The sequence below is a fragment of the Acyrthosiphon pisum genome, chromosome X, assembly GCF_005508785.2.
Source record: "Acyrthosiphon pisum isolate AL4f chromosome X, pea_aphid_22Mar2018_4r6ur, whole genome shotgun sequence".
NCBI classification, from domain to species: Eukaryota; Metazoa; Arthropoda; class Insecta; order Hemiptera; family Aphididae; genus Acyrthosiphon; species Acyrthosiphon pisum.
In genome coordinates, this window is record NC_042493.1 from 58,314,640 (window position 1) to 58,328,002 (window position 13,363).

At 27.6% G+C, this 13,363-nt stretch overlaps 2 protein-coding genes and 1 non-coding gene across 3 annotated transcripts in view; all 3 read left to right on the forward strand.

Moving 5' to 3' along the window:
• The window catches only part of LOC100158793 (facilitated trehalose transporter Tret1-like), an 8,465-nt gene extending 7,978 nt beyond the window's left edge, over positions 1-487 (forward strand). Inside the window, exon 5 of the mRNA XM_003245490.4 lies at positions 201-487. Coding sequence (XP_003245538.1) covers positions 201-445 — 245 coding nt within the window. The 3' untranslated portion in view covers positions 446-487. The remainder of the gene's footprint in view (positions 1-200) is intronic.
• A 4,761-nt stretch (positions 488-5,248) lies between these two features.
• On the forward strand, positions 5,249-5,767 carry LOC103309844. The gene has a single exon (XM_008186346.1). It carries the CDS (start codon positions 5,249-5,251, stop codon positions 5,765-5,767), a length of 519 nt encoding a protein of 172 aa, XP_008184568.1.
• Positions 5,768-8,679: 2,912 nt separating this feature from the next.
• On the forward strand, positions 8,680-8,752 carry TRNAN-GUU. Its single transcript has one exon. It is a non-coding gene; the product is annotated as a tRNA-Asn (tRNA).
• Positions 8,753-13,363: the final 4,611 nt, after the last annotated feature.

Consider the following 13,363-nt stretch of genomic DNA (forward strand, 5'->3'; position numbering starts at 1 on the left):
GTAATAATGCCGGGAATACAAATAAGATAACCCTACTATCAATTCGATATATCCTGCAAACTTATTCATTATTTTAATATTTATACATTTGGAGGATTTATCTCATGAAAGCGTATTTATCGAGCATTCAAGCCATAATAATAACTGAATTTTCATTCTTATTTTATAATTTTTTTTTCTTTTTTTGGGTGCGTGTACAGGTGTCATGAACGGATTTATTCAGACGTTTGGATACATCTTATGGTTTTTGGTTGTCAAAATGTATCCATCGTTGGTGTTACAATTTGGAATAACATGTATCTGGTCGATATTCACTTTATTCTGCAGTTTGAACATTTTATTCGCAATATTTATAATGCCGGAGACAAAAGGAAAATCTCTAGACGAAATTTTATCGTATTTTGAATCGGAAAAGAAAACTAAAAACCTCTACTACGTGCCGTAATAATATTTTATATTTTAATTATTATTATTATTATTATTATTATTATACCTAGACACTAAAAAACAGAAAATATGTTAAGTTTTAATATTTTTTTATAGTTATATTTGTACCTATATATTTGAACGTATAATAATATGTATAATGCTAAAATATTTATATAAATATAGATAAATGTTAAATCCACTTAATGAAATCATTTTTTTTAACAGTATTTCCACATATTATTACAAACGACAATGAAACAAATAAAATGTAACAATTATTTTGAAAAGTTATAATTATCATAGTTGTTAATTTGTGTTTGTATAAATAAACTGCAGTACTTATATAGGTCTTCAATAATAACAAATAACATTCATCAATAAATAATTATACCTAATTAAACCTTATAATACCAAAAATGTGTGTGCAAAAATGTATACATCTTTTTTTTAATACCTACTTACTTTATTATCTATATACCTTCCTATTTAACTATCGTCCATTACCCATAAATTTCTCACTTAATTTATAGTTTGAAAACTAACTTTTTTTACTGTAAAAACTTTTCAACATTTCAATATGTACCAACAATAAATAATAACATACGTAGTGGAGACAAGTTTCAAGTCCCTACGAGTAATATTTTTTGAGTTAAACAAAAATAACCCAAATCAATATTTTTTGTTTAAATAGGTCCAATTAATTGTCACCACCATTTGAAGTTCAAATGCCTACAAACAATTGTGATTGTATATCTTAGAGATTTTTTAAGTGTGTATAATAACAACTTATTCGATATAATCGTACTTATATAAATTATTAACATTAATAATGTTATACATTATAACTACGAAATAATTTGCAAATTGTCGTGATTTTAATGAATTATGTCAACATTTGAACTTCAAACCCTTTTTAAAAAAATATATGCTTTTTTATTTTGGATATTTTATAATTCAGCAAAATATTGTATTCATGAAAAAAAAAAACTAAAAAGAGTCGATTTCAAAACGGGAACTAAAAATATTTGTATAGGTAAATAGTTTTGCGTAAAAATGTGAATTCGAACATTCAAACTGAAGTTGGTACCTAATTAAATTATATTTTGTTAGTTATAGTCGCAAGCCGATACGCGTAATATGTAAGCTTTTTTTAAAGTTTTATGAAAAAGCTTTATTTGTAAGGCTTTTATGTAAGGAACGGCGTGTAGACTTATTTTATTACTTTGATTTTGTAGGTCTCTAAAGCCAATGTATTCTGTAACAGTGTAATGACTAAATTCTAGGCAGTGGCGCCGAACCTATAATCATAGAAGAGGCCACTCTTTTTTTTGTTGGGTGGGGACCTGAGCATTGACCCTATAAAATAAGTATGTATAGTTAGCACTTAGCATAAGTATTAAAGGTATGCATGGTGCAAAAGGTGGTGGGTAATGAGAAATAATTTTTGCCCACCACAATTTGAGTAGAACTAAGAAACTATAAACGTAAGTAGTAATCAGTACGTACTGCAGACTCAGACAGATAAGTATATTTAGACCAGTTAGCTACAGACAAATATTTTCATGTATAATATAGGAGGTTGATTGGTGCAACACGTTTTAGCTAGTAAGTAACCTGCAATGGCACTTACCTATATACGCAAAAAAATACTCAAACATATTAACTCAAAAGCAAAAAACATAACAATTTATATTCCATTATTCATGTCCTGTTTTATTATTTTGCGGGTATAGAAAAAAATTTAACCTACAGAAACAATATTATTAAATTATTAGTAAGCATATTAAATACCTATATGTATTTTATTAATATTTCAGTGTGGATAAATAGCCAATAGGTCCTACTATAAAAATCCATCATGTTTATGTTATTTAGTTCTGTTCCTATAGGAATAATACATAATAATACTGACTAGTCAAATTGAATTAAGTTTTAATATTAAATAACGTGAACGCGGCCAAGTAACAACATTATAATATCGTTGCTCAACTTATAATTTAAATTATGATAGAAAACAGAGAGGTAGACTTAAATCTGTATGGTGGGTACCTATAATACCTATAAAGCGTGACCCAAGAAAATTAGCATTATTTGGTTGAATAAATATTATTTCACGATTATGTTAATAGGCAGGTTTGCCGTTTAATTTTTTAATTACATTTTAGATTAAATAATTAGTTATGATGAGAATATCGCAGAATTTAGGCCGATTATTATTTTACCATTTCAGAAACATTTGGTAATTACAACTTACAAGTTACAAGTATTTTATTATAGTTAATATATTTTTTGTCACGCCTGCACTGAAAGTTTGGTTTTCGATAGCGGTTGACGCGTTGAAAAACGTCCTTTTTCCGTCCAACCAGGACGGTAAAGTGCCGGGCGGTAAAGTGCGAAAATTCCCAAAATTGCTGGGTGTAGGTACATATATCACGCGCGTATTCCCTGCACAACCAGAAACTGAAATCTATAGATACCACAGTCCTTACAAAACATAAACTTTTGGTTGCATCTTATATTCATATTATAGCCTCCATGCGTAACGCTTAAAATAAGTAAAACCAAATCGTTTCTTTCGAGAAATATTGTTGTCGTAGAATTATGGTCTAGTTGTTGCATGGATCCTTGCATTACCTTTGCCGTGATCACGATTAAAGATATAATGGTTGCCCAACGAGCATGGAATAGTTGTCTTTAATATTACTCTCATGATAAGAACAATAAATTCTGCAGCGCTCTTGACAGCAGTGGAATATTTATGTACTATTGTACTATATTAATATATTAACATTATCTCATATTAATATTATAGAGAACGCACTAAGTTAGTTCAACAGCTGATTCTGAAAGTAATTTCAATTGCCATGTGATATTGCTTGTGACATAGCCCATCGGGTAACCATTATACCTTTAATCGTGACCGTGATCGATGAATGCAGTGGCGTGACAAAAAATAGTATGTGTGGCTCGCGCGGGAAGGCAATTTAAGTTTTGTGCGAAATGCGGCCTTCGCCTACGGCCTTCAAATATTTCACTGTAACATAAATATACTACCTATCCACCTCTGATTTAGCCGTTGGAAAATGAATTAATGTTGTAATTAATTTTAATAGGAAAGACTTAATGGTCTAGCTATGTCCTCGATCAACAAAAATGATTCAATTATTCTAGATGAAGTGCTGGTTAAACTATCCAATAAAAAAAGGATACTAGAGTTTTTATTATAAATAATAAGTAATAATATAATATATATTATATTCTGTACATACTATGTCCATTGTCCATATTAAATAGTATTTAACTGCCATGAGTTATGTAAATCTTTGTATTTGTTTTGTTATTTTGCCTATTAATATTTATGCGTGTAATGTGTTTGATTGTTAAGAAAATGGATAGTTTTAAAGAGAAGGTTATAGTGTTGGCTATTTTTTTTAACCCCCCCCCCCCCCCTAGAATGTACGCCACTGTATATAGGTAGCTCACTTCCCGCCCTTGCCACACAATTATAATATACTATATCATTATTGTTGTTCTTTAAAAATAATTAAATATTTTTTTTGGTTTTAATTATTTTTTTCTCCAAATATTTACGATTTCAAGTATTATATGACTTTAAAATATGTACGAAGGTATAATAAGGTCAATAATTGTAAGTTGATAATTTTTTATATTTTAAATCTCAATTCGTATTTTTTTTTTAACTTTTAACACTTAAAAATTAGAAATAGTGTCTACATAAATTCAAATACTATACTGCTATATGTACAAGGTACCTATAATATAATATAACACATTATTATTTATTTATTTTATTTTTTTTTTTTATTTTTTTTCTATTTATTTTTTATTCACTAAAAATAATTGTTCAAATACTATATTTATCCAAACAAGCTAGATCGTCCTGTAATTAGCTGTATCTAGATAGAAGTAACACGTAGTGAAGTAGTGAAGTTGAAGTTACGCCAGAGACTAAAATAATGTTTCCCTGACACACTTTGTGTCCCCTGAATGACAAATGTGTGTCCCAAGTTTTATAACGTGTTTTTAGTTTTGTAGAAATAACAAACATTAATCATTTAATATTTTAACTAACTAGTTACCTATACCTACCGTAAACTCAAATTGATTACCTACTTATTTTATTTCTATAGGTACTGTGGACAAAATTGTTATAAAAAAAAGAAGAAATGATAAATAAACATGCACGTACATAAAAATATTTAAATTATTAGCTATGTATTGTGTCTACTGAAATACAATATTGTTTACTGTAATACCTATTGCAGGACAGTTAACTAGTATTATAAGAGCTTCGTAATATATAGAATATTGTCATAATATTATATAATTAGGTATAGGTACTATAGCATATTATAAATATGTATTTTTATTTATTTTAATAATTTAATTCTAAAATATGTTAAAATATTAAAAAAATTATACTGATTATTATAATCATAAATCGGTTTTTAAAGAATTAGCTAGGTAGGTAGTTATTTTGTCTTACTTAATAAATATAACTAAAAGGATCAACATACATAATATTATATTATAATAAAACACATATAGAATATTATATATATTGTAACAGTTTATTTAACAAACCCATTATTATTTTCTAAACATAATCAAATTGGTTTTTAAAAAACTTTGAATAATCTTATAAACTAATTCGTTACATAAATTATATTCTAATTGATGATGATAACCTACAAAAATATTTAAATTATGGTTCTAAGTTATTTTTTAATGATATTGTATAGAGTGTATAAGAGTGTATACTATCCATCCACACAACACTGAATGCTACTATCTTCGTATGCTTCTTCATGAAATTAGAGGACCAACATCTTTTTCAGACCTAAAGACCGTTAATGGTATCTTCCATAATACATTCCAATCTGCCTGTAATGTGTTAGGTTTGCTTGAAGGTGATAATCACTGGAACAATACGTTAAATGAAGCTTTCTTGAGTGATTCTCCTTCCAAGCTGCGCGAACTATTTACAGTGATGTTGGTATTTTGTCAACTATCGGATCCTTTAACTCTTTGGGATACACATAAAAACAATCTTTCAGAGGATATTATCCGACAAATGGACAGATATTTGCAAGGTGATGCTGACCAAAAAGATGAGGCTCACATCAAATGGTTGATACAAATTGAAGATGCAGTGCTTGCTGTAGGAGGTCAGAGTATATCAAGTTATGGGCTACCTCAGCCAACAAGGACAGAAAATAACTTCGAAAACATAGTCTATCAGAGAGAGATAAACTACGACCTGAATACCTTGGCAAAAGTAGTAGTGAGCAACGAGGACTTACTGACAAACGAGTAATACAATGTCTATAGTCGGATAATGCACAGCATTAAATCAGATACTGGAAATTTTTTTTTTTTAATGCTTCTGCAGGAACTCGAAAATTTTTTCTTATAAACTTGCTTTTAACAAAAGTAAAGAGCAATCGTAGTATTGCTTTGGCTGTTGTATCTTCTGGCATTGCTGCTACGCTTTGGAGGAGGGAGGACGGCCCACTCAGCATTCAAACTTCCTCTCGATCTCATTAACATAGAAACGCCAATGTGTAATATACCAAAACAAAGTAATATAGCCAAAGTGCTTCGCAATTGTAAGCTTATTGTTTGGGATGAAAGCACTATGGCGCATAAAAGAGGTTTTGAGGCACTTGATAGATCTCTTAGAGATATAAGAAGCAATAATGAAGTGATGGGTAGTAACTGTTCTTTTAACTGGAGATTTTAAGCAAACTCTACCAGTTATACCAAGAGGAAGTCGATCAGATGAAGTTAAGGCTTGCATAAAAGCTTCTTATTTATGGCCGTTAATAGAACAACTTTCTCTCAACAAGAATATGAGGGTCCACCTGGGAGGTGATGTCACAGCTAGAAAATTCTCTGAACTTCTACTCAAAATAGGAAATGGAGATTTTCCCGAGTTAGATGGAAAGTTGGTTATCACTAAGGATTTAGGTTTAGTAGTTACAAAACTACATGAACTTATAGTTCAAATTTATCCTGATATTGCCGATATAAAAAACAAATCAATGGATTGGTTATGTGAGCGCGCTATTTTGACCCCGAAAAATGACAGGGCAGCTGTGATAAATGAAATTCTTCTTAAATCATTCAAGGGAACAGAAATGGAGTATAAGTCTATAGAAATGGTACTGAAGACAGATGACACAGTTCACTATTCTGTGGAGTTCTTGAACGCACTTAACCCCCCTGGTTTTCCAGCACATAAGTTAGTCCTTAAAGTAGGAACTCCAATTATGCTGTTGCGAAATCTTAATCCACCAAAACTCTGCAATGGTACTAGACTGTGCGTGAAACCACTCCAAAACAATGTCATCGAGGCAACAATAATTACAGGTTGTGCTTAAGGAGAATCAACGTATACCACGTATACCACTTTTATCATCAAACTATCCATTCGAATTTAAAAGACTGCAGTTTCCTATCAAGGTATCTTTTGCAATGACTATAAATAAGTCGCAAGGGCAGTCGTTGAAGATAGCAGGAATTGACTTGAGTGATGACTGCTTTACACATGGGCAATTTTATGTGGCATGTTCCAGAGTTAGTTCACCTACAAACTTAGTCATTCTTGCCCCAAACGGAAGAACATCCAATGTAGTATATAAGGAGGTGTTATAATAATAATAAAAAAATAATAACAATATTCACAGACTATAAATAAATGTTATCAATGAATCTAATAGTGCTATAACAATTATTAACACACACACACAAAACACAATTAGATTGTGAATTCCACGTAATATTATTACTATAAATACAATTGAATTAAACACTAACACACGGCCCATGAAAATGCCAAAAAAGAAACTAACACAGGAGCAACGCCGTGTCGGGTCAGCTAGTAATAACATAAATAAAATAATATTTAATTCTTGGATTTTTTAATTTGATATCATAATTAAGTTTTTTGGCTGATGAATCTACTAAAAACTAATCGTACATATTACATAATAATTAGGGTTAGGATATTTATGCACTAAAAAATGTATGAATATATTATATGCACTTATGCACTAAAAACCAGCTAAATATGCATGAAAAATTTTAAAAATATGCATTAAAAAATAATCAAATTATTAGACAAAAAATGAAATAAACATATAGACAAATTGAAAAACCAAAAAAAATTAAATAAAAATATAAAAAAAATTAAAAAGAGTTGCATTGAATAATTAAAGTTTGTTTTAAATGTTCCGCTGTAAATCTTCGTCTGTTTGGTGCTAATATGTTTTTGAATCTATTAAACGATAAATCTCTATGTAAAAAATTGTATTTATTTAAATTATTATAAAACAGGAAACGCGCAATATAAGGTACTCTACATCGGTCGTAGACAAGATGGAAACTAACTATAAATTATTAAACGTTTTGTTAAAATATCTGATAAAATTGTAATGGCTCGCAGTTTTAAGTTTTGACTGTGACAATTGACGAGGCTTATTGAAAATTCTATTTAAGTAGGTACCGTAAGTACCTACCTATAGGTGTAACCATAGTGAATTCTCAACAATAAATAAGTGATAATTTAAAAATAAAAATAGTCAATTCTAAGTATATTTTTTAAACAAAATGCGCGTAATGAAAAAATTAAGTTTTTGAAGTTTTTCGCCGATAACTTCCAAACGAAGTCCGTCCGACCTTTTTTTATTTTAGATTCTTATAAAGCACCTAAAAACACATATTTTTTTTAAAAAAAAAACCTAAAAAATCGATAGGTTGCTAAACTAGAATCGTTCCATGATATCTGTATTCAAAATATCAAAATTTTATTTTGCATATAGTAGCATATTTTACCATTTTTTTAAAAAAGTGCATAATTTGTGTTTTTTCTATTTTTAAGCGAATATTTTACGGTTTTCGATGCAAAATGCTTTAAAAACACCGTAATTTTATATTTTACTGAATCTTATATAAGTTTGATTATTTGTATTTCACAAATGGAACGATTCTATGCTACTATATGCAAAATAAAATTTTGATATTTTGAATACAGATATCATGAAACATATTTCTGTATAAGAATGGATGCTATTGGACAACCTCAAAAAATATGCAAAATCATAAACATCCTAACCCTAATAATAATATATGTGATTAAAACAATTCATTAATGTGTGTTGTACAGATATTATATCTATATCTATGTTTATACTTAAATATTGTATATTAGTCAGTGCAACTCAACAAGCCTCCGTGGCGCAATGGCTAGCGCGTTCGGCTGTTAACCGAAAGGTTGGTGGTTCGAGCCCACCCGGGGGCGGATATTTTTTTTCAATTTTTTTTTCCAATTATATTTAAACATTAGCATTGCCCATTGGGATTGTATAAGTAGTGTACGTTTAAATACTAAATGGCTGATTTTATATATTTTTATATTAGCGACAATCAACTAATTACCTAGTCAACACACACCTATTTTATAAACACTTGTGACTTGAGTTTTGATCACATAGGTTAACTTTTAAATTAATTCACGAATTATTATTATATATATATTTATCTTTTATTAATTCTAATATAATTTTATAAAAATTTAAAGTATTTATGGATTTTATTATTCAAATTTCAATTGCAACAAAATCGATTTTGTTGAAGACCTTACTGTCTAGGTTAGACCTACCACTTAAAATTTAAACATTCCAGTTTTTCCATAATTTTTTTGTTTTTATTGTTTATTACACCACTGTAGTCTGTACTTGATCAAATTTCTTACCAGAAACCATCTCTAAAATTAAAGATTGAAACATTTTTAGTGCTCCAAAAGGTGATAGATATTTAAATATTTTGGATATTTTTATTTTTATATTGGAATAATTTTGGTAAATACCTACTTTATTTAATATTATCAAATTAATTTGAATTCATAAATTATAAATTAATTAACCCAATCTGTACAATCTTTAAACATATTATATTCCTACATAATCATAGTTTTCATGACCAAAACAGGTTTTCAGTACCAAATTCAAACTATAAAAGTTTTGCTGTTAAAGATCAACTTCAGCTAATATCTAATTTTAAACTATTTCAAGTTATCTTTACCAACTGCAATATGATTGTAATATAGTATTGTTAATTAAAATTATTATATTATATATATTATAAATTATTAATAATGAGGTACCTACCTATCTACCTATTTTCAAATAATTGAAAAAAATAAGAACGTGATTAATTCTGGTATAAACAAATACCGCAATAACTTAAATAGTCATATAGTCCAAGCAGTTAAAAGAGCACAAAGAACAAAAAAAAATTGAATTTGAAAGAATGTTCAATTCTAAGAATTATGGTAGGTATAGATTTTACGTTATTTCTACTCACATTATTCCATAAATTATGATCATTGAACAATAATTGAAAAAATACGTGCGACGTCATTGGTACTACCGACTCATCGTAATTACACATCTTATACAGTTATACCTACGTGTAAATGTTCCTCGCTTCACACAACAATTTTCCAACCTAATATTTTATTTTTTAATTTAAATTTCAAATAAATGTGTGGTTTTATGTGTTTAAACCGATACAAGTATCAGAATTTCAATGTAACGTTTAGTTTTTAAATATTAAAAATCTTAAAAAATATATAATCTTAAATACATAATTACACATTTATACGTAAACTAAATTTCAAAAAAAAAATTTTTAGATTGGCAAATTCATGTGTGAAGCAAGGAACATTTACACGTGTAAGATGGACCAGACAACAGTTTCTTTTCTAATAGGAAAGTGAATCTAGTTGGTACTTTAGGGGGGTCAAAAGTAAAAATTTCCCAATAGTTTTCAAAAGCGCCGTGAAAAACAAAATAAAAATTAAGGAAAAACGGGAATTTTTACGCAAAACTGTTTTCGAAAAAATTGATTTTGGTTTTTGGTGCAACTCTTAAACAAATTACCGTAGGCACATGAAATTTTGACTGAATGTTTATATTAGCATTTTCTATACGCAATAAAATTTTGAAAATAATTTGACTCTTTTTGAGCTGTTTACGGACATTGTCAGTTTTCAATTTTTAGATTCTGAGTGGAACGAATGTATTGATTTTACAATGAAGTGTGTTTTTTTTTTATTTTTTTTTTTTTTTTGTGTCTGTGTACACGATAAGTAGTCGAAATAATACTTCGATTTTCAACTTCAGTATCTTGTTCGATTGGAAAGTGAATATCGTTGGTGCATTGAGGAGGTCAAAATTTAAAATTCCCAGTAATTTTCAAAAGCACCAAGAAAAACCAAAGAAAAATTAAGGAAAAACGGGAATTTTTACGCAAAATCGATTTTTCACAAAATTGAATTTGGTTTTTGGTGTAACTTTAAAAAAAATGACCGTAGATACATGACATTTTCACTGGTTGTTTATATTTCCATTTTCTATACATGATACAATTTTCAAAATATTTTGATTTATATTGAGCTGTTTACGGACAATTTCAGTTTCCAATTTAATTAGTTTTTTTTTCTATGAATGTCAATAAAACTTTATTTGTTGAGTAAAAATACTTGAAAATTTAATACAAGGCTCCTATTATATTGTTACAATGACATTTGAAAAATATTAAAAATCCTTAGTCACAGTTTTTTTTTATTAGCATTTAAAGTTCAAAAATTGACAAAATATGTAAAAATCGCGAAAATTAACAAATTATTTAGAGTTAATAATTCGTAAAAATTTTTCTTTTTAAATCTAAGATTTGAAAATGTAATACAAGATTCCTTATAGGATAATCTATCTTTACCAAAAAAAAAATGTGTATAAGAAACTCAAATTAAATTTTTATAAGCATTTGAAGTTAAAATGTTGACAAAATTTATCAAATTTAAAATTGAATAATTATTTTGTAGTTAAAAATTTATAAAATGTTCAACTTTTATATCTAAGGATTGAAAATTTAAAACAAGATTCCACGTAAATATTTAATTCTGTTGCCAAAAATTCTAAGAAATACATAATCACAGTTTATTTTTATAGTAATTTTAATTTCAAATTTGGACGAAATTACATATTAAAAACCTGGAATAAATATTTTATTTATTTTTTGTGATTGTATAATGATTGTATAATATTATTTGTGGGTACTTGAAACTTCTAAAGTATACTATTATATATCTATGATAGTACCATGGTTTTTTGTTGATGTATAACGCGTTACCTGATGGGTATTGTGATATGATTAATTTGGAATTTATTATTAATACCTATTATAGATCAATTTTTTTTTAATACTATAGTATACCTACCTATAATAGGTATGTCTAATACCTAGATTAACAAACCGTCTCCGCTCAGAATCGTTTTTCTTATACAGTGATATTATTTCATTGAATTCAAATTTAATACTATCCATTATACAGTGACCCACTTGTAATCTACTGTACAGCAGAGCGACATCCACTTACCCACCTTTTTTTAGTTTTAATTTCTATAAATATCAATAAAATTGTATTTGTTGGGTAAAAAACGTTAAAATGTAATGCAAGGTTTCTGATATATTGTTACAATAGCAGTTGAAATATATTCAAAATACATATGCACAATTTTTTTTATAAGCATTTAATGATTTAATTTTGACAAAATTTATCAAATTTAAAATTGAATATTTATTTTGTAGTTAAAAATTCATAAAATGTTCAACTTTTATACCTAAGGATTGAAAATTTAAAACAAGATTCCACGTAAGCAGTTAATTCTGAAATCAATAAATCTAAAAAATACATGATCACAGTTTATTTTTATAGTCATTTTAAGTTCGAATTTGGACGAAATTACATGTTAAAAAACGAGTGACTGTAGAAACTTGAAAATTTCACTGAATGTTAATATTAGCATTTTATATATACGATAAAATTTTTAAAATAATTTGACTCTTTTTGAGCTGTTTACGGACATTGTAAGTTTTCAATTTTTTTAGTTTTTTTTTTCTATAAATATCAATAAAGTTTTATCTGTTGGGCCAAAAAGTGTATAAATTTAATACAAAGCTCCTGATATATTGTTACAATATCAGTTGAAAAATATTAAAAATACATAGGCACAATTTTTTTTTATAAGCATTTAAAGATCAAATTTGGACAAAATTTATCAAATTTTAATTTGAAAAATTATTTTGTAGTTAAAAATTTATAAAATGTTCAATTTTTGTATCTAAGAATTGAAAATTTAAAACAAGATTCCACGTAAGTAATTAATACTGTTACCAAAAAATCTAAAAAATACATTTACGCAGTTTATTTTTATAGTCATTTTAAGTACAAATTTGGACGAAATTACATATTAAAAACCTAGGATAACTATTTTAGTTATTTTGTTGTGATTGTATAATATTACTCGTGGGTACTTGAAACTTCTAAAGTATACTATTATATATCTATGATAGTACCACGGTTTTTTGTTGATGTATAACGCGTTATAAGTACCTACTTAATGGATATTGTGATATTCCTGTGTATATTATAGGTCAATTTTTCTTTAATACCATAGATATAATTATATAATATGTCTTATACCTAGACTGGCATACCGTGTCCGCTCAGAATCGTTTTTCTTATACAATAATATTAAATCATTGAATTCAAATTTAATACCATCCATTATACAGTGGTCAGTGACCCACTTCTAACCTACTGTACAGCATAGTGACATCCACTTGCCCACCTTTTGGCTTTTTTAAATTTATATTTACAATTGTATGTCAATAATAATTATTATTGGATTCGACGTGTTATCAACAAAATACCTAATGTTCAAATCTAATCTAATAACTAAGTAATAAGTAATAATCAAACTAATCATTAAATTTCGATGAACGTTTCACGGAAACTTTTAAAAATAAAAATAAAACTATGACATAAGCCAAGGGGGGGGGGGGG

Bases quoted from the DNA above. Each gene is read 5' to 3' on its own strand.
- LOC103309844 (XM_008186346.1), top strand. From the start codon at position 5,249: ATGCTTCTTCATGAAATTAGAGGACCAACATCTTTTTCAGACCTAAAG.